We start from the raw sequence: 27,810 nt of genomic DNA, 5'->3' as shown, positions 1-27,810 counted from the left end.
TCAGCACAAACAGCTGTGACTGTACTCTGTGAATGTGCTCCTTATGAGGCATTGTACAAGAAGGATTCAGTATACAGTATATGGTTTAAATAGAGCACTATAGGTAACCCTTTGAATGACTAAAACGTGATATAGGTTTTGTGTTAAAAATCACTCATGTGTGTGAAAGTCTGTATCAGCTTCACACTGTCCTCTTAGACATCACCACGGTCTTTTCCAGTCTGCCTGCTGCTCATTTCAGGCCGGCCTACCTCCTCCTCTTCCTCTTCCTCTCCCCGTGGGCGGAGTTACATCCACCGACGTGCTGGTGAGGCTGGTTCCTAAGACAACCCACGAAACATGCGTTTGCATTAGCGAGGCTCGTTTCACCGCCGACACCGTGCGCGCCGAGGTGAACAGGGGGCTCCTGAATGCACCGCCTGCGCGCTGCAAGAGACGCTGCGAAGAGTGAGAACAAACGGGACTTCCTGCACAGGCCACAAACTACAGCGGATTTATGATGCTAAATGTTCCATCGACAGTTTAAACCCGAGCCTCCCTTTCTTTCTTTTTAAACTGCACACGACGCTGAGACTCAATCTATGTAAGTAGACTGTCCGATATATTTTGTGTTACAAGTTGCAACAAACAGTAAGCAGAATAGAGTCAGTGCAAACTTACTACTGGCTGTAAAAATATGATATTTATACTGTGCAGTGGCTCCCAAACTGGGGATGAGGACATTTAAAGGGGTCCTGAAACAAATCTGACTTAAGAAATAAATTACCAGAAAAACGACTGATTTGTTTAGATTCTATGACATGTGTACAGAATTAAAGTACTTGTAAACATTTTAATGACAGCAATGTGGCAGTAGTTAAAAGTTTGCAGCCTGAAGTGATGAAGCCATAAATAATTCTCACTCATCTCAGCAGAGTGTTTTATCTGTGGCTTCTTTAAATTCGTTGTGTTGTCAGCATTTAACTAACATAGATAAACACTAACCCATTCTGTCTTAACTTAATGAAAAACACGACAATATATATTCAGTTTGTTATTATTCATAGTTTGTTGTGAGGCCAGTATCAAACTGTGTCGACAACTCTATGGAAAATTTATGTCACCAGGCTTGTTAAATTCCAAAAATGACTCTTTGGTTGCACTTCACGCACCTTTTGTTAAGACCGTAACGCGTGATGAGGAATGAAGTCAGGAGGATTCGGTATCACTGCCACAGGGAACAAAAATAATGTTAAGTGAAGCACATCAAAGAACTTGCAGTCCAGTGCCTGGTCTCAAACAAAAATGTTGAAATGTGAGATTCATGTGTGCCAGTCAGCCTTCATGTTATGTTAGTCTTAGGTGTTGCTTTCTTGTCGCCCTGTATGCCTTGTTTCTGTGGAAAGTCCCGTGTCTGTGTTTTTTGTTCATATGTTGTTGCATGCGTGTGGTTCCTCCTCAGTTTCTGCACAGAGACCCCTCTGGGTTTGTTCCACCACCCGCAAGATGCATATGAATAGCGTAATAAATCAATGGAGTAAGTACTAAAACGTTCAAATACTTTTCAGTCCTTCTTAGTAGAGCTTGCATGGCTAAAAAATGACTTGCTATGATTGATTTTCAACTCCACATTTGACACTGATCTGAGAAACCACAACTTTGTCGCACGTCTTGAGCTGTGATGTGTGTGTGTGTGTGTGCGTGCGCTGTGATGTGTGTGCACAGTGCTGCATTGCTTGATGGCAGTTTGTCACATCCAGTGCAAGCAGTTGCTGTATGTGTTAAATCATTGTGTCTTGGATGAACTAAATGTGTCTAGCTCTGCATTGTTCTGAAATAGAAAGACTTCTGCTCAGCAGTTACCTTGTCTAAACGTGTCCAAGGATGGTGCGTCAGTGAAGTGTCCTGTTACCTGGCCTCCATGTTCAACACATCCCAGAGAGCAGGGTTTTTTTTCTTGTACAACAAGAACTGATCAATATTAAACTCAACAACTGCTATAGATAAATATATGTTGGCCCTTATTAAAAGTGTGTAAAGTTAGTTTTTGTTGGGTATGAGTAATTGTCGGGCATCTCTCAAACTACAAATTCCAAATATTCACTCAAAGTCACAACTTATCCGCTGATAATCCTGGAGCAACTTGACTCTGCACACAAATACAGTATTTCTGGTTACTTGGTTTGATTATTAGAATGCCTAATCAGCGAAACAAACTGTTTTCAGACATGTACAGACGGGTCATTTCTTGCTGGGCTCCACTCCACCCTCTAATGGAGGTTAAAATCATTTTTTATATTTTTGATTTTTTTATTGCCGCATTTAAAAACATATTATGCTAAAACATGTGGATATCATTATCGAGCATGTTTCAGCAGATAGAGAGAAACACACCCCTGCATGCAATTAGACCGTACTATAAGCAATCAGAGCAATTTTATTGTAAACAAGTTCCACGCTCAGATGTTATTTATGACTCTGGTGTTGTTACTCTTATTATCACAGAATAAAACCACGGAGCAACTGCAGACCAAGTCGCGTTAGTTTCTAGCCTTCTAGTTTTTGCTGTTTCAACTATTTCTATTTCTCATTAGAAATCAGAACTATGAAGCTACCAACAGATGCCCAACCCATGCTACAAATAAGTGTTGAGCTGGGCACGAGCTTCAGTAATGCATTAGTGTTTGTCTGGATTACTGACTGGCTAAACCTGTAATTTACTAGTTTGAGAGGCAGCAGGTATGAGCATGGCTAAAAATCAAGAGAGCTCTCATTAGAAAAAACAATGAAAAAATTAGCCTGTTTATAATACACTCAGTATATACTCAGTTCATATGATTACTCCAGTTTACCTACATGTTTATCTATTTAATGTTGAATGCTGCATAGATATTTCTCCCCCTCGTGTGTTCCTACCACGGATCGGTCTCTGTTGCAGCTTAATTTAGAAGCTCAGACAGTGCAGTGCTACCAAAGGTGTCAGATTGTGCTGATCTCAGATCAAAGCAAAAACCTGCATGCAAACAACCACGTGTAAGTCTAATAAATTGAAACAAAATGTATATTCACTGCTTGTGCATGCAAAGCATGTCGATACTGCATATCATGTTTCCACTGTAATGGATACACAGGTTCAAGGTCACAATTTCCCACCCTTTTTATTTACATTCACACTTACTGTGTACTGCTACATGTCTGGGATGCCAGGCTGCTTAGCGACAAGCTTCGTGTTTGCACTGTCTGTGAAGGTTTCTGCAGGACTTTTAAAAAAAAAAGTTTTGCGAGCCATCTGTGTAGGCTGTCTCCATGCATCAGCGAGAGCAGGGGTTTGGATTTATTAGCAGACTTGTGGTGGGAGTCTGTGCATCGGCTGGAAGGAAGGAGGGATGGAGAGGGAATCCTTATGAATCCTCTCAGCACTTCGGGTGAAGGGATTCCCTCTGGCCAAGGATCATCAGCTGATCATCAACAGCTTCCTGTCCCGTCAGATCAAAGCCCCCACCTCACAGATGAGGAAAAATCTCACTATCAAACACAGATGAGTCCTGAGAACCTCACATCTCAGTGTATTCGTGATTTGTCACTGTGCACCGTCTGTCTTGTCTTCTTTTTTTTTTTTTTTCCCATTAGGACTGTGAAAATAACTCACCACAGACACAACATCGGTGGAGCGGTGTCTGAATGTACAAGTTGTTACTCTTGGCTCCACTGCTGCCTTTTTAAGTAGAACAGACTGCCTCTTTTACATCTTCTGACTGAACATTTTGAACCAATCAGTGGTTTTAGTTTGGAGATGTTGTCGTCTCCCCATAAAAAGATGGCAACAGACCTTGTCCAGGTCATGTCTTCACTCGTTTGAGCTCTCACATCTTCCCTGTACACTTACCTCAGCTGTTTAACAGGTTTTAAAATACTGTCAGTGTCATAATTGCAACTATTCTGACTGTGCACCGTTGTAGGTAACATTATATAGGCTCTGGATTTGGTATTATTTCAATTAATTCATTTTTGTTATTCAGCATGTTGCCTCAGAATCAGGGCCATCGGTGATGCCGCAGTAACCATTTTCTCCCTGTGTCATCACAGGACACCAGCACAAATTACAAAACATGTAATTAGTGCAAATGGTGTGAGGCTTCCATAACTTCACAAATAAACTCTACACAAAAGCTAAATATATATTCACTATGATCTATATCAATATCAGATCTATATCACCTTACCCAGGAATCTAGTTCCTTGATGTTGGACTGTTTAGGTTATCTTTGCAGTCCACTTTTTTGTCCACTTTTTTTCTACACTTCTACACAAACATTGAAGTTTGGCTCGCATGCTGGATGGATGTAGTGTTGTGGTGGGAGCAGTGGGAGGAAGCAGAAGAGGACAGAGATACATTGTGCTGTTTCTATGTTTTCCGTGACCTCTGACACTGCTTCCAACCCACTTACCCGTCTCGGACAAGTGGCATGTTGTTCTCGAGCAGGATTTTTCTTTGCAGAAAGAAATACATAGAGCAAAGCATCTCCCTGTGCCGGCGTTTCTGCAAGGGGTCAGGGCGTCACTCTGTTGTTGAATCAAATCTGCACTGTTTGAATGCCGCACATTCAGCCACAGAGAAAGATAGCGACTGATACGATCCGGTTATTTAAGTTGTTTACCACCATGAAGTGAATTTTTAGGTGGTGCGTATAGATGTGTGCTCTGCTTTTACACCTCTCCGTGCTTGTGTTGCATGTGCTGCTGAAGCTTGAGGCAGCTTGAGCACCTGCTGCTGTTTGAATTATTCACTGATTTTTAAGTACTTTTTACCATGAACTAATTTGATTTCTCAGTAGAGTGATTGTCAGTCATGTTGGTTGTCAGTGGTTGTTAGGTCATGTTTTCGACCGCACGTCAAACTCTGCTATTTTAGGATGTCGTATTAATATACAGGGAGCCTCATGAAGTTGTTATTTCCAGCGCTACCATGTCTATGTTTCCCGCTAGTAATGGTCATATACCTTGAATAGACCATCTCGCCTTTCGTTGTATGTTTGGGGGCTGTAAGGACATGAACGGATGGGGAAGTTGTGCCTTTATATTTCAAGCATTACATTACTTCATATACTTTTTTGAACATACCCTATACTGAGAAAAAAACAGTTTAACAGTTTGTAACAGCACAAGCCGCTGGAGCTGCTGGTGTAAAATGAAATTCAAATGCCCATTTGAGATGCTTTCTATAATACTTTTTCAGTCCAAGTTGTATAAAACACATTATTAACCTAAATGGCAATGCACCACAATATATGGTAAAAAAAACATTCTTTAAATGCCATGGTGGCAATCATAGTTTCCCTCAAAGTACTTGCATGCCCGCTGCCCGTGGAGCAGCTTTCCTGACTGCAGACTCTGGTCATGTTAAACCAAGGACCACACAAAGAGCTTTTTATTTCTGTGTTAATTTTAGGTGACAAATACAGAAAAGTCCCCCAAATTAACCCTACCACCTCTAACATCTAATAACTTTGTACCATCCCATAACGTATCCTTTCCAGGAGACCGCTCTTAAGCCAGTGTCAACAACTATGACGTCTTCTTCCATGGAGCTCTGGTTGCAACAATAACCACATTACCACTTCAGCATGGTATTAGGAGGCGTACCGCAGGGCAGAGCACATTGCAGCCATGACCGCCATAATGTGTCTGAGAGTGCTTGCAACCTCATGATGGTTAAAAGGCCTTGCGCAATTAAAAACAGTAAACACTGTGGAATATTCCTACTCTAAACGACTTGACACTATTGTGCTCCATTAGAAAGAAAAACTGATGGTGTGAGTTATCTTGTGCAGCTAATGAGATGACCACAGTAAGAAAGAAACAAAACAGCGTAACCAGATCTTTTGCGCCGTAACTGAAGGCCGCAAGTGAGGTCAGTGGAGCGGAGAGAGACACATAAGAAGAAATGCATAATGTATCGTTTCCTGAGTGACAAGGCATTGTTCCAGGGAAATACATCCGTTAGAGGTGAGATTCTTTCATGCAGTGGTTGAATCACTGCTGTGATCACCAAGCAGTGATACTTATTTATACAGTATTTAGATGAATGGAAAAAAAAAAGGTTTTAAGAAATGCAACAAACTTTACTTTAGAATCTTTACTTTGGCCAGCTGTTGGTTTCTTATTTGAACATTTTGTAAGTTGAATGTGAACACATGGTGCTGAACTACAGACGTAATGGAATCTTTTGAGCTTTGATGCAGCATGTTATTGGACTGACAGAGATGAAAGACGTATTTCAAATTCTTTCCTCAATGAAAAGTGTCAATAAAGCAATGTAAAGATGCTCATTAAACATCACAAAGAAAAGGCTTGACTGAGATATTATTCCACAAGATGTCTGTTGATAACTAATACTGAAGGATTAGTGTATAAGCATGTTACCGTTGTAAGTGCTGGAGGTAGAACTAGTATTTGTTTTCTATTCTTTTGTGATATATCACAAATATCATCGGAGAATCCATAAATCTTTAAAGAAAGTAATATAGATATTATATTTATATCTTCCTTTGTTCATCTCCTATCTAGTACATTAAGCTAGTGAATATAAATACATATAATGGAGTAAAAGAGTGATATTTCTCTCTGAAATGTGGAGCCAAGTACATCATAATTATACTTAAATAAATGCAGTACTTGAGTAAATATGGCATACACTATGCGCATGATATACTTTCCACCCTAATGCTAGTTTGTGGCACCAGGCCCAGCTTTACTCAAATTTTCATAGCACGTTTCATCAGACATTTTAAAGCCTTTTGGATTAACAATAGAGCATTCATAATCACTGAAGCTACATTCAAAATCCTTGTATCTTCTTAATTCTTCAACACTAAAACTATTTTTGCAACATCTTTATTTAATGCGCTTGATCGTTTCAAAAATCTATTTCTAAAAAATTTTTTCATGGTACTAATCAATATGTTGCAGTGAAAAAAACTCCTCTGTCCTTGTGATGGCACATTGAAACACTTTTCATGGGGTGATAATCAGTGCATTAATACTAGTGTGCTGACTCATTTTCATGTGTTACATTGCACTATAAATATCATTATAGTTATGTTTCGCCTGCATGAAAAGCGTATGTTTAAAATCCAAACACTGAAGACCTGAAGAAGCTATTTGGATGAGTGGTGAAAAGGATTCAAGAAACCCAACAAGTCTGGTTGTTTTTACTTATTCTTTTTGTACCAGTATCTGGATGACTAAGAACCTTTACAGACTTATGTTTAATATGAAAAAAACTCTCGAAACATGATGACTGGACTCAGAGGATTTATTCCTATTCGGTGCATGTTTGTGTTGCCCACGACTTTACTGTTATTGAAGCCACTGACATACGAGCCCAGCACCAAACAGGATATAAACATAACGTAAGTAAAAACATTTCTTCTTTTAGCAGTTTATCCTTTTACACGATAGGATTACATTGTTGCGTTGAGGTTTTCCTCATGGCATTTTTCAGATGCCTGAAAACATTGCATGAACGTTTTAGAGTAGTCATTGCTTGACCTGTATTGAGTTTCCTTATCGTTGTTGATTTGCATATGTTTTGCATTAGTTTTTGCCTTTTTATAAATGCTTCAATGGGACATATCAGTATAAAAACATGCATTGTATTCTTTAGGCCTTAATAGTTTAGTTTATGTCCTGCCATATTAAGTATAATTGTGCATCGCTGCTTTGTCCACCACCAAGTGTGGTTGACGCCAGTGGGGAGCCACAGCTATGTGTGGTCTAGCTGCGGCCCCTGATTTGATGTCAGAGCCCATCAAACGTATCAGTGACCTCCCTCCACCCCCCCGACCCCCTGTCTCTGCTTTTGAAAACCTGCAGACGAAAGCATGGCTTGGAGACTGCTGAGGAAAATCTATGAAGCAATTAACAGCTACTGTGGCTTGGCTCAGGCCAATTTAAGTGATCGGCCTAAATGCATTATGCTGCAGCCAAAAACGTCATGACTACAGGGCTGGAAAGGGCAGACTGACGCTACGGCGTGGTGCAAGTTGGCCGCATCGCCTAACATTCTTTAAGCCTGAAGTCACTGTGGCTATGAGGAAGACGTTCTCCACCCGAACCCTGGCTAGAATCTGAGTTCTACTCTGATGCCCCATTTAGCCTGTATTTATTTCTCTACATTATGTTATCATGTTTAATATCACCCAACCCGGCACAGCTGTGGATCCTGTAATTTCCTATCTGAAGACACATACTTGTATTTTACCATGAACACAGAATCCATAAGAGGATCTTTCCAGTATTTTAGCAGCTTAGTGTCAATAAGACTATACAGGAAGATGTTTCTGCCTGTAGTTACATATAAATACAGATATCTCATTGGCCACTGTCACTTAATGCAAGTCAACCTGGCCGTCATTATCCTGTATCAGTAATAAATGATACTCATCTAAAAAAAAAAAAAGCAGTTTCACTTTAAGTCACGCTCTGCACTAAGTGACGTGGTTGCTGTATCGTCAGTGCTGTGCAGAGTTGCAGTGCAACCAGCATTTCAGTTTGTTTATCTGAAAATAAAGGCAGTAGGTCACTGAAATATTAAACAAAAGTGTAAAAACGAATTGTCTTCGTCATGCTTGCGTGCATAGCACAATCACTCTCACTTGTTTGCATTAGCCAAAGAGAAGGACTGCCTACTGTGGTTTATTAAATTTATCACATCTGAAGCATTAAACTTTTGTAAGCTAACATCCTCCATGTGGAAAGTTAGGTCCTGTAGCTTGGTTGTTACATTTATTTCATCAGAACAGCTGAAAGTTAATACTTAATACTGACAAAATTCAGCTGCATGGTGTGTAGTGCGGCAGCAGAAAGAAAAACTGTAAGCTCATCCCTTGTACACTCGTGTACAGGTTGTACATATTAAATTAGCAGATGCCACAGGCTATATTTATTTCCCCACCTCCCCCTGTAATGTTAATAAATAATTTACAGCGTTACTTTATTCACATGCACTTGTGATCTTCCATGTTACAACAGGTCCTCAGGCAATGCATGTGCCCTGTGAAGTTAATGTGTCGTAAAGTAATTAACACCGGTGTGGTGTGAAGTAGAGCAGATCAAGCAATCTTTTTCACATGGTGTGACTTGCGACATTTATTTATTTTTTTTCACTGCCCTGACGTCACCCAAGGTGACAAACCTTACTGTCTGGGAGGTAACATGGTCCTTCACAGATGTCACTGAACCAACTTGTGCGTAAACACACAGAAACTCTCTGCTTTCCCGATCTACCGGTCAGTCATCAAGGAGCATCCTTGTGTGGAGAGGCAGCTCTGTGGGGAAGTATTCTCGCCTCAGTGTGAGCTGTGTAACTTTCATGAACTGCATTCCTTATCAGATTGGAGGACGTCAGTCTGGTCATGGCCAGCCTTGATATTCCCGTTGACGGTGTTAGTGTTCAGATGTATGTCAAACTCGCAGAGGGATGTTAAACCAACACGTTTCCTGGATTTTGCTTGTCTAACCTTTCCATCCCTTCTGTGAAAAAACACTAAACCTAAGCTCTTCAAGAACACGCCTCGGGTCACGTGCAGTAGCGAGAACGGCCAAAATATTTTTTTTTGCTGATGGCGCATACAGTTTTAAATCTTAAGAATAGTTTAGAGCGCTGATATGTGTCAGCAGATGGTTATTCCAGTGTCTAAAAGCGGATTTTCTGGCACATGAAAGACCATGACTAGTGGTGAACCCAAAATGCAGGCTTGAAAATATTCCAAAACCTATGAATGACGCAACAGATGTGCTGGTTTAGATGTCGATGGGAACTACAGAGAGAGAGACAGAAAGATGACAAAGTGGGAAACAGAATGAAGAACAGAGAAACAAACAAACAGGAAAAGAGACTGTAGACTGTCTTCAACTTTATCAGGAAAATGTCTTTTTTAGTTTAAAGTTTTTTTTGTTTTTTTTTAGCATTTTTGTGTCTACACATACTGATACCCTAAAGTTATTGTAGAGAAAATCTATATGTTTTTTTGCATGCATTTAAAAACCTGGTGGCAAGTTTGACGGCTGGTGTTTACTTTCTAAATTAGGGTGTAAAAAAAAGAAAGTTTGAGACGCAGCCAGCCAAGACAGAAAAGAGATGTGACGGACGGAGGCAGTAGAGAAGACAAAGACAGTGACAGCTAGATGAAAGCGCAGCACTGTAAGCGTTCCCGTCTGACAGCGTCAGAACGAAAAGTGCACTGATTGTTTAGTCCAAAGCCGAACGAACAAAGGCAGCACCAGTAGCTGGGGTTGATTCCCCCGACTTGATTGACAGAACGCTGCCAATTGTGTTAGCGTGTCAGTGCGCGCTTTCCACCGCCGTCATTGTGATGGCGAGCGGGGCTACTGTCGTAGGAAAAAACACACTCTGGCTTTCACTGTTTCCACAGCAGCCCTGCGTGGCTGAAAGTAGGTCAGGAGTACCCCAGTTGTGACCATAGTATGAGCTTCTCTGTGGGAAGTGTATTGTACTTGGCAGCATTTCATAGGTAATACCTACACCTAACATTCAACAGCCAGAAACTAAGACGACGTGAAAACGAAGTGAAAGTGTCCACAAAATGTGAATATGCAGAGAAATATCACCTAACTCTGCAGTTCCTGTCCACTTCATAAATCTTTATAGTGAGTTTCAGCTTTTTGGCCCATTATTTATGGTTTGGGTTCACTCTCACACCTCATAATACATCGCTTCCAGCTGGAACTGTGAAAAAGCTCTGAGACGAGGCCATTATACCTGCTTTCACCACACAGCGCAGACACATTTAGCAAGTGGGCGGAGAACATATTTGAGTGTTTATTATATTCTCTCTGGATTGTCAATTAGTGCGGGTCATGTTAAACTGAAAGAGGATGATGCGCATTGACGACATTTTTGTGTTGTCCCAAGTGGCCAGAAAACAAACAAACAAGCAATTACTGCAGTTTTTAGTTGGATCATTGTAGGTCTTCTGAAGGTGTTGATCCTGTGGTGTCTTGTGATGACGAATATGTTTTTTCACCCTGCAACATATGCTATTTGTAAGGTAATTTAGAGGATTATCTTTTCTTAATAAAGAACAATGTGTATCTGAAGTGTACCTTAGACAGTACTTGAATGGTTTGTAGTCTCATAGCGTGATACATTTGAAAGTAGTGGGCACGTCTAAAAGTCGTGTTGGTGACACCTACCAATAGTCGTCCAGTGAGGTATAGATTATCAACCAGTGACAAGGTGTTGGAGTTGGTTTGAGAGGTCTTTTACAGTTTCAACTTGCAGCTCATCGTACTAAAAGAATTTAATGCTAACATCTTGGTGCCATAAAGAGCACCTTCTTGCTGGAACTGTTTTGGTGGTCTGCAAAGAACCAACATCATTTCAGCCCTTAGTACTGAATATGGCACTGGAGACATTTGCCTGTTGAGCATCTATTTATCTTTAAGATGACCTGCTTGGCTGGTTGTGATCTGTCACTGTGTCTGAAATAGACAGTCTAAGGTTTCATTTCAGCTTTTTAAGTATTTTTGCTCAAATGAACTTCCTCCCATCCCACTTGCGGGAAAGGTTGCGAACACCGTATGCTCTATGTTCAAATGGTAATACTGACCGTGAGTCTTGAAAAGTCTGGCGCTATTAACGTCAGTGGCTTCTACATGCTAACAACCTGCTAACTTCACATGGCAAATGAAAAGGCTGAAGGAAAAGATGAAGCCATTGGAGACATCGATATTACACTTCACACATGTCAATCAGAACTTATACTGTATACCTTCAGACATACATGTATTATGGCTCCTACAGTGAAATTTATCACAGTACACAGTACAGTACACCATGGACACTGCATTATGTTAATGCTCATGTTAATTACTTTCAGATACAAAACGTCAAATGGGGATAATAAGAACCAGGCTAAGGGCCAGGCTTAGATGTGAATATATTGAATTTGGAGGAGTTTGCATGTTCTAGACAACAAACGGTTATAGAAGATAGACAATGAGGTTTTAACATGGGGAGCCAGCCTCAAGTAGTCATTACAGAAACTGTGGTTTTAGACACATATGTTGGCCTCATCTTTCAACCCCAAATGTCGCTTGACTGAAAATACATGCATGTCTTTGGATTTCCATTTTTAGTATAATCTGAGGTGGCCCCTGAAGTTGAAGGGGGACAATGCATCAGGATGCAGTATTAGAACTCGAAATATATTGTCAATTACAATAATTTATATATTATTTCAAAGGTTGACCATACAAAGGCTACTCATGCCCATAAATTATGCCTATATGATTTCATGTCAAACAATGAAATTGCACCTACATCTCTTGAAGACAAACATCTCCTTTGACAGCTCTGGGCGGTGTTTGTGTTGAGTGACCAGCTCCGTTATCGGCCTTGCCTCTATTTTAAGCTTCACATTATTCATTGTCTTTGTTCCACCCTGTAAAGTGGAGACACTTTCCCTCGTCCATGCAGCTAATAAGTAGTAGAGTGAAATTGGACCTTTTGTGGGCTTCTCTTTCATCCAGGGTCGCTTTCATACAGTTTAAAGCATAAATTGGCCTTTTGGTTGTCACACAGTCCTTTGTGAGATCAGTTTAGTAGCATTGTACAATGGAAGTGTTTTAAAACGTTTTAGGCCAGTGTACACATAAATATTACAAAAGATATTGAGTTTATGTGAATTCAGTATGGTGACAAGACAAATCTTTAATGCCTTTAGTTTATTCATTGGATTATGTGAAGCAGGAGCTTAAATTTGAGTGAATAAAAGTCACATTAATACGTTTTCTTCTGGTCTGGTTAAACTTTCATCAGAATAAAACGTGAAATATGTTCACCTCATTATCAACTAAATTCAAAATGTTAGTCAAAAATACACCAAAAATCTACCTTGCCTTCCAAACTACTAAGACTACAAGTCACAGTGTATGTCATTAGTTACAATTAAGCTAGTTCTCTTCATTTTGCAACCCTGTCCGAGCAATGACATCCCCTACCTAACATTTTGATTCAGTCCTAAAGAATTTCAGGAAGAAAAGTCAAAAAAGGCAGAGCAGAAATGGATCTGATCCAAAACAGACATAAGAAGAGAGCTCTCCAGCACTATCTGTTATTGAGCTGGACAAAAGGAGCAACAAATAATCATTAATCATTGTTATTGCAATTAAAATGTGTTGCTGTGTCACTTTCCGTCTCTGCAAAGATTCTTTTTTTTACTACAGGAACTTCCCCAACACATGTGAACTTGTACCCGTTATTTCAGTTTCTTCGTTCCACTATTCTCTGCCTGCTTTAGAGTTCAAGGTGAAGGTGGCCATTGCTCACAGCAGTGGACCAGCAGCTAGCAGTGGGGAGACAGCAGAGAATGCAATTTAACGGCTAGTAGGTCTTCTCAATGTGACGGCTTGCATTCGATCCCTTTCTGTTTGTAAAAAAATCTAAGTTGTGGAACAGGACACTGCCTAGTCCGGTGCCATTTGGTAGTTAGGGTTATGCTTGTGGTTTCTTGAGTGATTTTTGTTTCTCCACATGTTTCTTTTTGTTGGACACAACACAGTGGTTATCATTGATGCCTGTGCCTCTGTGGGTTTTCTCCTGGTGCTCTGGTTTCCTCCCGCAGTCCAAAGTCATGCATGTTAGGTTACTATAAATTGAACAAGAATTAAAGCTTCACCCTAACCTACCTCTATGTGTCTTTATTTTTCAGCGGAAATCTCCAAGATGTGTAACATGGATGTGTCCTCGGAGCCCACCAGCCCCACCCTTTATGGTGAGTCTTCAGACAAATACTACCATGTGGACCGCTGGCAGAAGCTCCGCACTGCTGTCCGCAAACTGGAGTTCTGGGAAAACTTCAGTGCTGAGCTAATCGGGAGTGGATTCTTCTCCAAAGTCTATAAGGTATTTCATCTGTCTTTCCACCCCGCATTTTGCCTCATTGTCAGCCTACACGTGAGCTGCCGTCAAAGCTTGCTTTGTTACAGCCACTAATTGGGACATTCTTACAATTCCGTGATTGGCCCACCATCTCTGGAGACTGTGGGGGCTCAATACTCACCCCCAGCTGAGACATTACATAATTCCTAATGTGCTGAAGCAGAGCTAGGAAGAGCAAATGTTTATGCATTTAGGCTTTGTCCCTGATGAAATGAGCTAGAAAGAGGCCACAGGATGGTTGAGTGATTTGGGAAGTCAGAGCTTTGTGTGCAGGCAAAGTGGGATTGCTCTCTGATTTTGGACCTTTGTTCTGGTTTAATCAACTTGTGGGTTCCCATGTACATCCTCAGAATTGGCTTTAAAACAACAGAGTAGCACAGTTTACTTCTTCTTCTTCAAAAAAACTCTTCCTCAATTTATCAGATTCAGATGTTTATCTGCTGTGCAGCCTTTGTGTGATTTGACCAAATGGCAGCTAATTGTTGTCTAAACAGTTAGTTTGTCAGACTCTTTGGCCCTGTGTTATGGTTTTGCATTACTCATAATGTCTCAGTTCTCTGTTGTGGCAGATGCTGTAACCACCCCTACCATACTTCCACTAACAGCCACCTCTGTCCTTTAGGTGATTCACAGCACCAGTCGCAAAGTGATGGTTGTGAAGATCTACAAAAACGATGTGGACCAAGACAGTATTGTACGAGAGATCAGCCTGCTGCAGAAACTCTCCCACCCCAACATTGTCAGGTAATGTCCCACTTCTTACTGAAGCCTTGAAGTTTGTCTGTCTTTGCTAAAAACACTACCTACAGACATCTGGATGATTCCCTCCCCAGCACATGTGGCCTCTCCTCTCTGTCTCAGCAGATTCTGCACCCTCCCACACTTTTCTCTCCACATCACAGCTTAATGGTCTGTAATTCGGGGGGAGCATTTATGGGTTAGGTCTATAGACATCAGATCTAGCAATGAAGGGTTTGTTGTGATAAAACCATTTTTATCGTTGCTGCCCTCCACTCCACATTACAACCATCAAGTACTAATATTTTATAAAGTGGAACCTGTAAAGCTTCAAAAACGACTTAAAATCAATTCAGAATCCGACCTGCAGCTAGTAGCAGTAGTAATAGTAGTAGTAGTAGTAGTAGGCACGTAAGTGGTCTCTGTTGCTATTATTTTTTAATCTGACAAACAAAACATAGGTAAGAAAAAATTAAAGCCTGCATGTTGTTGTCAAGATCAACTGACGAATGGAAAGTTTTAATTTTGTCAATAATCTTGTCCTGTAAATAAACAAATTGAACTACTTCTGTTACTTAATGTTCAAGGCAAAGTTTGATGGTCATACATAAATAATACTAACCCTTCCATTTTGGGACATAGAACTGGGTATTATCAGCATAACTTAATATCATGGTTGTATGTGATCTGACCTAATAGGAGAAGAAAACTGACATGCAGTCATCTGATTCACTGTTTATTTTAAAACATCGTACTTGCAGGTACAATGTGCTTAGCGCATTTAGTGGAGTCAGTTGTTTGGTTGCACAACATGAGGATAACGTTATTGTAGCTGAGGGTCAGTGCTGCTGAGGACAACACAAAAGAAATCAGACCTTGGTGCTGTTTAATATTGGCACTTTTGTTTACAGCAGTTACATAACATGTGAAGCCAGGCCCACATAATGTTTGCCTAAGCAATCTCATTTTAGCCATTTAGCAAGGTCGCAGCATTGAGGTTATCAGAGTGCAGCTTATCTGCTTACAGTACAGCTGGGGGTGACGAAAGCTGTGGGAGTTCATACAGTTAGTACCAGGTACACACCAGCCTCCAGCCTGCTCACACTGTGTAGGCTGAAGCCAAACACACATGGAAAAGATATTTGTTTCAGTCATTTTCCCCACAGTCCTTAACTTTTATAACATTCATAATAGTCAGGCCTAACTGAATTATTCTTAGTTATTTAGCGTTGTAGATAATATCTACTTATGTCAAACAGCAACTGTTTTCTTTTAATTCTCTTTCTGGGTCCCAGGGTCCTGTTGTTCTTACAGCTACTTAAAGCTAGGACTGCATCAAATGATTATTTTTTCAATCAATTAATCTGTCGACTATTTTCTGAGGAGTTAATTAATCCTCAGATTAACCAATAAATAATAATCAATCTCCCTCAATAAACTTTTATTCAAACATTATTGTGCCATATTTTAATATGACTAAGCCATTCCAAAAATGTACTTAATAATACTATTCCTCACATGAACATAAGTTCAGAAACTTTCCAATGTTATAGTAGAGCAAAACGTTAATGGAAACCGTGGTTAGAATCTGCTCTCAAGTTGATTTCCAACGACTCCCAGACTCTAACCACCCACCAACCATTGGCTCAGCTACAGTGGTTTCAATTTTTGGAATTATGTAACTTCTTCTTTTTGGGATTTTGGCAATTTTGACTTACTGGTTGTATCGCTGTCATGAATGAATATCCTAACTTTTGATGCTTGGGTGAGGGCTTTTAAAATAAAAGTTGAGTTGATGTATTCTGCTCAAATAAATGTATTTACTAGTTGTTGCAGCCATACTCAAAACCTCCTGCTTGCTTGTATTAATTAACTCTGTTTCCAACAGCATAATGGCATTTTATGTTGAATGCAGGGGATGTGGACACGTATATTGTCTATTTTGTATGAACAGCCAGAGTGTCATTTGATGTAATGAAGAGAGCAGGATGAAATCAAGCAAACAGGTCGAGGCAGTAGCTCCATTAGCTTCAGAAGAGGATATGTAATAGCTCTCTCATGCCAATAAAAATGGAACCATTTCAGTGTGGGCTGTTTTTGTTTGAAGCTGCAGTGACGGCATGCTCGAGGATGCCTGCACGTGTTTGACTGACAGTGCACAAATGTCTTACTCCACACTTGGACACAGGTGTGCTGGTGACCTTTGTCAAGATCCCAAAATACACATCCTTCATTCTCAGTCTGGTAGTAATGTTATGTTACCTTTTGATTTTACACCACACTTGGATCTTGTTTTAATTGAACATGAAAGTATGAGTTGAGGAAAAACTGTCTTTTTAAACAGATTGCTATGACTTAGACACAGCCTGTGGTAAAGAAAAACTAGGAATATGGGTTCTCCCAACTGAACATGAATCACCAATGTTGAAGTCCAAGTAGACTAGTCTTTTGTGATTTTCTCAAGTCTAAAGTCATCAAATGTGTGACTCAAGTCTGAGTTTAAGTCCTTTGACTCAACACATTTGGTTACAATTATGTAAAACTCTGGGAACCCATGAGCAAACCATCCAGATATTATCGGAGCAAATGGCATGACCGTTCTATTTGCTTGCACTGTACCTTAAATATCTTAACCATGACGTAACATGTGTGGTGTCTGATATCTTGGGTAAAGATTTCAAAACCCACCACTTTTGTCTCAGTTCTGAAGGACATGTACAATTTAGGGCACTTCAAATCTATGGTGTATTGAAAAACATGTAAATCGGTATTGGGCTAGATTTCCTTAAAACTACAGCAATTTCTGATGCAGTGTCTTACGATGACAAATCCAGAGCAAATGTCGAAAATTAAAGTTTGGATTTTATTACATCACTCATCACATATACGTAACTGTAAATACTGAAAGTACTCCTGATCATTGTCATGGACACACATTGAAGTTTAATTTGTCTCAGTCCCTGGTTCACTGCCACAAATACCAAATGTGTATTCATTCATTATTCAAAATAGTCCCTTACATGATCTAGGTCCTCAGAAGGAATCAGTTGATTGAATGACCTCTAAGTAGTAAGACTGCATTTGTACGTAAGAACAGTCTTTCTGCTTTGAGTTCCCCCTGTGTTTGCATGGGTTCTCTCTGAGTACTCATACTTCCTCCCAAAAAACCAAAGACATACTCTTTAGACAGGTTAGGCTCACTGACGATTCTAAATTGGCCGTATGTGTGAATGTGAATGTATGTCTGTCTCTCTGTGTTAGCCCTGAGATAGACCGGAGACTTGTCCAGGATGTCTCCCGCCCAGTGACAGCTGGGATAGGCTCCAGTCAACACGCGATCCTCTAGAGGACAAGCAGTTATAGAAGATGAGAATGAAAGTTATTTATTGACTCTGTCATGTGTCACAAAATCAAAAAAGATGATAGGTAGAAGGTACAGGTACAAACACATTTCTGAAAGAATTACCAGACCCCTCCCAAAACCCAGACGTTGTTTGCGTTGTTACAAAATAAAGGGTTTATCTCATGTGTTTTCTCAGGACTTTTCAGTCATGCCCTTTTATCCACATCTCCTCATTGTGACTGATTAGGACACTTAAGCCCACAAACCACACTAAGACTGCAAGACGCCACTGAGGGTGCAGAGGGATGTAACAGGGATTTTCAAAAAAATGACTTAATGCTTCTTCAGTTTTAATAGAGACGAACAAGTGACACAATCTCTTCTTGTCCTAGATATCTGGGAATCTGTGTGAAAGAAGACAAACTCTATCCCATCTTGGAGGTGAGTTCTACCCTGTGTTTTTTTGTTTTGTTTTGTTTGCCACCTGTGAGTCATACCATGTACGCTCACAGGCTGGCTCTGGTCTGAGCATGGAAAACACAACAGATTACAATCATATGAGTTGATTGTGCTAATGAAAGGCTGAGTGAGTTGAGTCAGGTGTGTATTATGTAACTAGATCACTGCGATAAGAACTAATTTTCCTCATTTTCTTTTAATCAGAAATGTCTTGCTCACACAGGTCGCAATTTAAATGATCCCAAGACAAGTCTAGCTGATATATGAAATCCCATCAACAAACAGCCCTAATAAAACAGCCTGTCACATGTCTAGATCATTGTTATATTTAACAAATATGTTTTATGAGTGATCTTGGCTACAGTGTCTCTTTAGACAATCATGTGTTTTAACACTTTTAACACCATATGGAAGAGTCTTTTTATAAACATACTATGCTATCATGGTGTCTCATAAGAAGGAGATAAAGTGGTGATGGTGTATTGTAAAAACTGAACTGAACTTTGATGTCTCATAATAACAAGAAAACGCTATTTACCTACAAGTTAATAAAGAGGATCTTTTCTTGTTAGTACAGCACAGTGCAGTTCGAAAAACCGCAGTCTCCTTAACGAAAACCCATTTGAATCAACACATGCTGAATGCTATGACCTTCATAAAGCCAGGATTTCGTGCAGGATTATTATATCAGAATGCATTAGTTTTCACGATGCCAGTCATAACTTGCAAGGGAGTGTATGTTATAACAACAATAAAAGCGCAGTTCTTTTTCTAACGATGTTTCGCTATGGGAAATTGCCTTGGCGTGACCAACTACTGATCTGTGATACGGGGCTCCACCCCCTTGCACTATCACAGTAGAGCAATTCCTTGCTATTCATTCTCGCTTTCTTCCGTGAGAATCTACAATAGCGTCTCTCAGCGCATCCATGCTACCTTGGACATCTGTTTAATGGTTCTCAGGCGTCCCATAAAGGAGAACATCACAGTTTCCAACTCCATTTGGATTGTCTGACTGTGTTAAAATGAAGGGGCTTGCAGTCTCGGGTGAGAGAGTGTTATAGCTGAACCTGTCTGGCTCATGTGACTCTCAGAAGGTCATGGATTCACCCTGTGACTCCACCAAGGGTGTCTTTGGCCAAGCTTTGGAGAAAATGAGAGAGACAAGCACCTGTGGAAAGCAGGAGGGAGAAGACTTAGACCTCTGCTTACCTCCAAAACCCAATCCTCACCTACCCCAGACATCCAGAACTGGCTCTGCAGCCAGAGCTGCAGCAGTAAGAGGGAAACCGGTTGGTGTCATGACACAGAAATACGTGGCTAGGCAACACCCCAACCAACAGGCCAAGGTTGTGGGGTAAACACTCCTTTGCAGCTGTGGCTGCCAGGAACAGCCTGTCTCACACATGAACTGTATATACTACGGACAAACCCATCGTGACGTCACCTATTGGTTCCAAACTTTAGAAATGTAGCTCCAAGTGGTTGCCATGTTGGATGAGTTTTACTCCGCCCAAACTCAGGGCAGGATCATCCTTAATTATGCAGAATTTTGAACCTTAATAAAAAAATAAGTTTTAAAATGTACCACCTGTACAGTTGTCATCGATAGGGAAATCCCACCATATAAAGAGATGCTCATTCAGTTAATTGGTGATTCTAAATTGACCGTAGTGTGAATGGTTGTTTGTCTCTGTGTTGGCCATGCAATAGACCGGAGACCTGTCCAGGGTGTACCCCTCCTCTCACCTGATGACAGCTGGGATAGGCTCCAGCAACCCCTTAGACCCTAGTGAGGATAAGCAATAGTAGAAGATGAGATGAGATTGAGCCAGCCTCAAGTGGTCACTCAGTGAACTGCAATTTTTTATAGCATGGACTTCATTGTTCAGACCCAGAGGTTGTGTTCTGGGCCTGATGTTGCTGAGACCAATGCAGTCTTCTCCTTCACCTTTTCCTCTCCTAAGGAAAAGAAAGTCATGAAGGGAGGAGATCAGACTCATAGTTCAACGTTTGGAGGCTCCTATGATTCCCATTTTTCCAGGAGTTCTCTCTCAGTCTCCCTACAGGTTCATGGAAGGCAGACTTAGGGGCAGGATTCACAGTCACCAAGCACTCCCACAAGCTATCCTTAATTCACTGTCGGTGCCACCAGCCACAATATTCTCTTCTGGGGTTAACAAAATTAAAAATTGCTTTTCTGCAGCAGGGCAATTTGCTGACTTGCAGAATGCTCTCCCACACCAAAAAACACAAATAAGAGAAAACACTTTCAGGTCGATTTGCCCCCAGACAGAGGCATCTCTCTCCAAGCCTAGGGGATTACGTCACTTCTGTGCATCACCATGAGTCCAGTCTCAGTTAGAAGTGAACGGTGGGGCACATGCACATGTGATCCCAGAGTGTTGACAATAATCCGATTACTTCTCCAAACCTAGTTTAATATTCCTATTTACTTGTTTAATAGGTGTATTTCTGTATATAAGCTGGTCCTTTCTGGATGTTTCAGTATGTAAATGGTGGCTGTCTGGAGGAGCTTCTGGCCAGAAAAGATGTGCCCCTGTGCTGGAGAGAGAAGGTGGAGCTGGCCTGCGACATAAGCAGAGGAATGATCTACCTGCACTACAAGAACATTTACCACAGAGACCTCAACTCCAAGGTGAGACCATCAGTCTGGCTCCATATGAGGATATTTATGATATTTTTTTTTTTATTTTTTTACATCTGTATTTTGGAAGTATGTTTATGTTTATTATACTTACAAATACAACAAATTAAATGCATTAAACAGAATTCTGTAGGGTACGCATAAATGCCTTGGACTCTGTACATAACGGAAACTGGAAATACAGTCCTTCACATGTACAACAAACCTAATTTTTCAGTCAGTCAGTTCATTGTTTATTCAGTATATACTCTAATATATGCCCCAGTATATTGATTTTTGGTTATTTTTTTTTATTTAATTTTTTGAAAGAACACTGTCATTTTGAAATTGCCATTTCAACCACATATCTAGCAGGTACAGTACATAGTGACATGAGAGGGCATTGCTCCAGGAACATGGAGCTGCATAAAGATGCAGGATTAAGTGCAAAACAATGAGCTGAGCCTAAAGTCTGTGTGTGCAAGCTTACGCAGACAGTATAAACAGTGCAGAGAGTGTAGAGACAAGCGGTACAATACAGACAGACAGTACAAAACAATTTGGCAGACAAATGCACTTACAAAAACACGAATGACAACAGAGAGCAATAAGGCGACTAATAAGAGGGAAGCTGACTGATGAGCAGCAGTTTAACAGCATAGTGTGTGCAAAGAAATTGCAATCACAACGCTAATACTCACACAAACTTAAAATAATGGGTTTAGAAAAAATTCATTTTATATATACGCACACAGACATACACATGCATCTGTAAGTTTAATAGTTATTGGGCTGGATTTGGCCTGGGACACAGCGTCATCAGCCAAAATTTGCAATATATTGCAGTTATATATGACATTATATATGATATTGTTTTGGGTCTAACTGAAAGCAAATGCAGTAACATTGTCCATCTTGAAAGGTACGAGGGGATGATCAGTCTCTATTTAACCTGTTTTTAGCCCAGCAGAGAGTTTTTAGTTTTTACTTATTTTGATCAAAACTATGAAATCCTTACTACATCATTTACACTTTGATTTTACCAACCAAGAGATCTATTCTGCGTAATGATCCTTCTTGAAGATCCGCGTTTATAAACTAGAGTCTGGACAAAGTTGTGTGTTTAGGTGCTGCCGCTCCTCTGGTTGCCAGGTTTCCCAGAAGAAACATCCAGTAATGCAAAGGGGCTACATGACAGCCACTATTGTCATGCAAATAGAGTGTTGTTAACTAAGTGCTGTTGCTGCACACATAACTTGTCGGTGCTCACATGAACCCTGGATTTGTGTGAGAAAAGAGGCTCCTGACCAATGCACGTCACCCTGAAGCTACTCATTTGGCCCCGTCCCAGTTCTCTTTGTTCACACATACGCGCTGTGGTTGATTTACGTCACACTCTGGCTCCTGATTGATCCGGGCATAATGCTGATCCATAATCTGCGATAACTGATTTTATTTACAATATCATTAACAGATAAGGCTCAAAAAGCGATCACACAGCTCCATCAGTTAAATATTTCTTTTAGCTTACAATGTCAGACATGAACACAGGGCTGGTCTCTTTAATGAGCAAAGGCAGAGTGCAATCACTACAGAGAAAAGGATTAGAAAGCTAAACAGACATGCAGAAATACGTCTTTTTTGTTCTCTGATGAAGCCTGATAATCATCTGCACCAACTTTCAACACACATCCATAGAGAGCACAGTTTGTTGAAGAGGAAGACCTTCAGTTTGACTGTGATGAGAGTGTAACAGTCCCTAATGTGGAAGGGTTCACCTTACTCTGTGGTTAACTTGTAACTAATGGAGACTGGCAGATCAAATTGATTGTGATTGGTTCAAAGGTTGTGAGGCTGCGTGCAGTCGTGTTGTTTCGAGGTCAGAAAGCTGGCAGATCTCCTCTGTTGAGTAGCTGTGCTACATTGGGCGTTTTTATTTTCTATTTTTAGTTGGTTGAACAGCTCTCAAATGTTTGGGTTTGTGCTTGTTACGTAATTTTCAGGATAGCACCAGAAGATGTCATGTTACAGTGGTGACGCATCTTTCTTTGAAGCGCCACCTTAACCAAGTTTTGTAACAGGAGTTAAATCACCAGCTCCACAAATCCAGTTACGTGACAAGACGGGAAGATACTCAGAGTTACAGCTCATAGAAAAGCTGGGGCCCCTTTTTCTATTAAAGCCTCTCCTTTTTCATCATGGTATCCTTTTTCTGTTCTCCAAATTGTTGCTTTCTTTGGCACAGAGGTGAGGGGTTGCAGCTAAATTTGGAGCTGGGGTTTGGGACTGAAGTTTTCTCCCAGGAGAGCCTCGTAATAACAGGCTACTGGGTGGAAAAAGGCCGCTTGTGCAATGGGAGCCAGATGGCCGAGACGTCACATCCACACACACGCACCCAGTCACACTCGCATTTACACACACAAACAGAAGAATATAGATTTGCACACATACATCAACATCACACCTATACATTTCAGACACTTATGACCACCCACTGTTGTTACGCAACTACAGCTCTGAGCAGCTCCCCCACTTCCTGCCTCTCATCCCACCACTCGCTCTGTAAACTCAGTCAAACCACAATTCTTCTTTATTAAAAATATGTTCTGGGCCTGACGTTCACTGTGACAAAGGCTACCCCATGCCCCGCAGGCAGGCAGTCAGCCAAACTGAGTCTCTGTTGTCTACTGGGCTCTTCACATGCGGTCCAGGTGAATTATTTATTGTGCTGGAAAGGTGCTGACAGCAGAACCTATTGAGTTTATTGACGGGTACAGAGACTGTTTGTCTGGCATCTGTTCCAGGAAACACGTGCAACAGAAGCGCATACAAACACCTTTCTTTGCAAAAAAAAAAAGTGGACAAAATCAACTGTTGATGCTTCTTGAATTTTCAACCTTACAGCCTTACACTGCCCTCTTCTGGCTCACTATCACATTGCAGACCATTTATTCTAATGCTGTCTCTCCAGAACTGTCTGATCAGGGTGACGTCTCGGGGTCGGGAGGCCCTGGTGACGGACTTTGGCCTGGCCAGGGAAGTGGTGGAGCTGCCAGTGAAAGACTGTGGCAGGAAGTTGTCGCTGGTGGGCTCCGCCTTCTGGATGGCCCCTGAAATGCTCAGAGGAGAGCCGTACGACCGCAAGGTGACAGTCCTAGCTCAGCTGTTATATTGTGTTTACATAATCATAATTTGTTGCAAACATGTCCACAGTAACATATTCCAAAAGAAAAGTTCAAGAGACTTACGCTGCTATATTTTAGATAATAACATACTAATAAAGTCAGTTAGTGCCTATTTTTATGAAACATGACGGCCTGAAGCTGTCTCAGTAAGATAAGATTAAATATGAATGAAAATGTCATATATTATTCTCTAAACTAACATTTTTGAATGATCTGTTGTTTCTGAGAGCTTGTCTGAGGGTATTTCCTGGTTTCCCACTGTTTCCAGGTGGATGTTTTCTCCTTTGGGATCGTGCTGTGTGAAATCCTAGCCAGGATCCCTGCTGACCCAGAGATCCTCCCCAGAACCCAGGTAGGTCCGGTCACTGACATCTCAGCAGTGATAATACTACAAATGTAGCACAAAACTACTACTGTACTACTAAAAACAAATGTTGATTGTTTAGCACGCTTAGCAAAGGTCTAAAAGTGACGTGACATAAATTCATTTCAGGACTACGGGCTGGATGTGAATGCATTCAGAGAGCTGGCAAACGGCTGCCCTCAGCGCCTCCTCGAGTTAGCAGCCAGCTGCTGTATGGTAGGTCTCGATCTTATTAAAAAGGCAGCTTTTAAGTCACTTACATCGGATAAGTCTGTGGTACAATTCAAACTCATAACTGAACACAAATGTGATTTATCAGTTTTCTTGAAAAAAAAAAAAACTAAATAGGTGCAATTATGTGAAGTTTCAAGTCACACCAAAAGCTAAGAAACCTTTTTAAAGAAAATACTATCTAATAATTAATAATGGTTGTTCTTTCTGAAGTATGGAAGTGTATATTCTGTACTTTTTCTGAAACATTTTGTAATGACATTCATTTTTGGTTGTTTAAATCTATATTCTTTTGTGGTTTAATTTACAAGTTAAAATATGATTTTACAGCTGATAACGATAATAACAGTATTGATGTATCATGCAAGTCCTGTAATTAATTAAGAAAGATTATTTGCAAAAACGGTCAAAGTATTGTATTAAGTGCACTTTGTACATACAAAGGCTGCCATCAGCTGTTTAGTTCCAGGTCTCAGTGTTGTGTTCTGCTCCTCTGACAGTGCAAAACTAGGAGTAGCAGTTACTTTTATTTAAAAATTTGTAGTTAATGTCTTGTATTTTAAATTCGCACTTAGCAAATACATCCGGCCAGATGTTTGACCATCCTGTCTTAGAGGATTGTGGGGGGCTGGAGCCTGTTTCAGTTACAATGTTAAATGTTTTCCACATTTGTGTTATAGGTGAGGTCAAAGAAAAATCTCATCCTTTTTAATTTTGCAGCCATACACTTGGAATATGTGAATATGGCACAAAAGAGTTACATATCAATCCATATTAATATCTGTATTAATAATGTCATGTTGCCGTATGCCATGTCTAGATCACCCTAACTGATTCCCTTTTCTGTCCTTAAATCTAAGCTGGAGTCCTTCAGACGGCCAGCATTCACAGAGCTGCTGGATGAACTGGGAGAAGTAGCAGAGAGCCTGGAGCTGCCTGCAAAATCTGACCCGGACACGAGCTGAGCGGTGCTTCTGGGAACTCCATCATCAATCAAGACTGAAAGCACTGGGATTATTATGGGTCTGGACAGGAACCTGGACAACACAAACACACACCTGGACATTTCTGCGGAATCTCCTCTGCTCCTCCACACAACACACAGCCGTGGCTAAACTCCTCTCTGAGGTGCTGCAGATGTACAGTACTAGATGTGTTTTCAAAGGGTGGTGGAAACTCTCCCGACTTCTCCTGGAGATCATTAGTAGTTATATTTTTAGGATTGTTTGTGACTAAAAAGGTCTCATCCTCTCCGGTCAGCACTTTGTATTCTTTGTGAGCGGTTTGTTGTAACCAACGACACAGATCATCAGGTCTGTTGATGTTATTTTTATCTTCTGTCCACTCCCCACATCTCCTTTTCATTTGTCAGGCTTGGATTCTCCTCCAGCAGGAGGAAGCTTCATTTGACTGAGCAAGAACTCTCTGCTCTCTACTGAGACTTTCACAAAGTGATTGCAAGACTGTAAGCAAATGACTTCAGAAAGCAGACATTCCATCTTAAGGTTGGCTTAAGTTGGATTCAGGGCGACGATTGATAGTCAAGAGTTGATTGTCATGTCGTCATAAGTTTAAGCAATTCATTACGTCCACAGAACAACTTTTTCTTTCATTTAATAATACTGGAAACTGTAAAAGGCAAAATCATTTTGGCTTTTTATTTTATTTAGCATAAGGACTTTGCAGCCATGAAGAGTAGATTTTGCTCAAAAAAACATTACATGACAGTCAAACTACAGAATAGTGATAGTTTAGTCCACATCGCGTCATATTTTGTGTTGTTAATTTTATGGAGCTACTTTGAGCTAAACTGTGCCTGTAAATATTGAAGCTTTTCTATTTTTGCTTATTCCTTTTTTTTCTTTTTTTTAACTGCCACAGTTTTGTGGGGATCGAAAGAGTCCACTTTTTTTAATTTACTACATTCTAGTTTTGTGTGTGATATCAGAAATTTTTCAGGCAGCTAAACTACAAAAGGCATTTGGTGTTCATCCTTCTAAATTTTTTTTTTTAATAATCTATAACTTTATTTTTACCCATATAGGAGACATGTTTCTGTGCTCAGTGGTATAAATATCAGTCTGCATTCAGGACTTTTCACATTCCATCATGGAAAACAAATTCAAACTTTTTTTCCTTTATTGTGCTTGAATAAAAAAATAAAAAATAAAGTTCTTATAAATGCCTGTGTGTTGTAAGACTTTCCTCATTTACTGGTTTGTTTGTCTTTATTTGAGCTCAGGCAAACCTGCATCTGTAAGCAGCCATGACTGTGAGGAGAGGTGAATCCAAATCGCCTTTATCGACCCCTGGTGGTTGGTCAGTATAGAAGACAGTAGCAAATTAGGCCAACCAAAAACAAACCATTAGCAGTCAATACAATACAGTTAGTGTTTATTTTCAGACACGTACCTACACAGAACTTTTAATATTTATTTGCCCCTGGTAGACATATACCGCTATCACATCCGCACAAGTCCCGGGTCGGGACATACGTCATCGCTTACATTGCAGTTAAAGTTGCAGTTTGTTAATGACCTGAAGATTGGACCGGTCAAACCCTGCTCTTTCAAAAGGCTGTTGATATCAGAATAAATCACTCAGTGCCTTTACATGCAATGCTTAATCGAGCTATGCTCAAAATTCGACTTTCTCACTACAGTCATTGTCCCAGTTTACATGCAGCGCAAGAAAATGGAATAACTGTTCTCCTCCTCCACACTAGGTGGCGATACGTGTCTTTTAAGCGGGATAACGCCACGTTAATACGACCCGATTTCCAGGTGACCTATTACGTGATATAATAAACAAAAGTCGCTCATTTCAAACAACAACCAGACGGATAATAGTACATTTTAATCTTATGCGTAATGTTTGCGCGACTTCTGATGCAGGTAA

General features: G+C 40.5%; 1 protein-coding gene across 2 annotated transcripts; it reads left to right on the top strand.

The window, feature by feature from the left end:
• The first annotated feature begins 8 nt into the window (after nt 1–8).
• On the top strand, nt 9–27,098 carry zgc:162952 (PKc_LIMK_like_unk domain-containing protein). 2 transcript variants are annotated; one of them, XM_047592776.1, is made up of 10 exons: nt 9–583; nt 1,442–1,516; nt 13,716–13,909; nt 14,568–14,689; nt 18,419–18,467; nt 20,995–21,144; nt 24,104–24,277; nt 24,586–24,669; nt 24,811–24,897; nt 25,773–27,098. In XM_047592776.1, the coding sequence occupies exons 2-10, from the start codon at nt 1,486–1,488 to the stop codon at nt 25,875–25,877; spliced, it is 996 nt and encodes a 331-aa protein (XP_047448732.1). In that variant the 5' UTR covers nt 9–583; nt 1,442–1,485; the 3' UTR covers nt 25,878–27,098. The 2 variants fall into 2 exon arrangements, with proteins under 2 accessions (XP_047448732.1, XP_047448733.1); XM_047592777.1 differs by lacking the exon at nt 1,442–1,516.
• Nucleotides 27,099–27,810: the final 712 nt, after the last annotated feature.

This window comes from Mugil cephalus, chromosome 8 (genome assembly GCF_022458985.1).
Source record: "Mugil cephalus isolate CIBA_MC_2020 chromosome 8, CIBA_Mcephalus_1.1, whole genome shotgun sequence".
Lineage (NCBI taxonomy): Eukaryota > Metazoa > Chordata > Actinopteri > Mugiliformes > Mugilidae > Mugil > Mugil cephalus.
The sequence above is the reverse complement of the archived record's forward strand: the minus strand, read 5'-3'. Positions and strand labels throughout refer to the sequence as shown.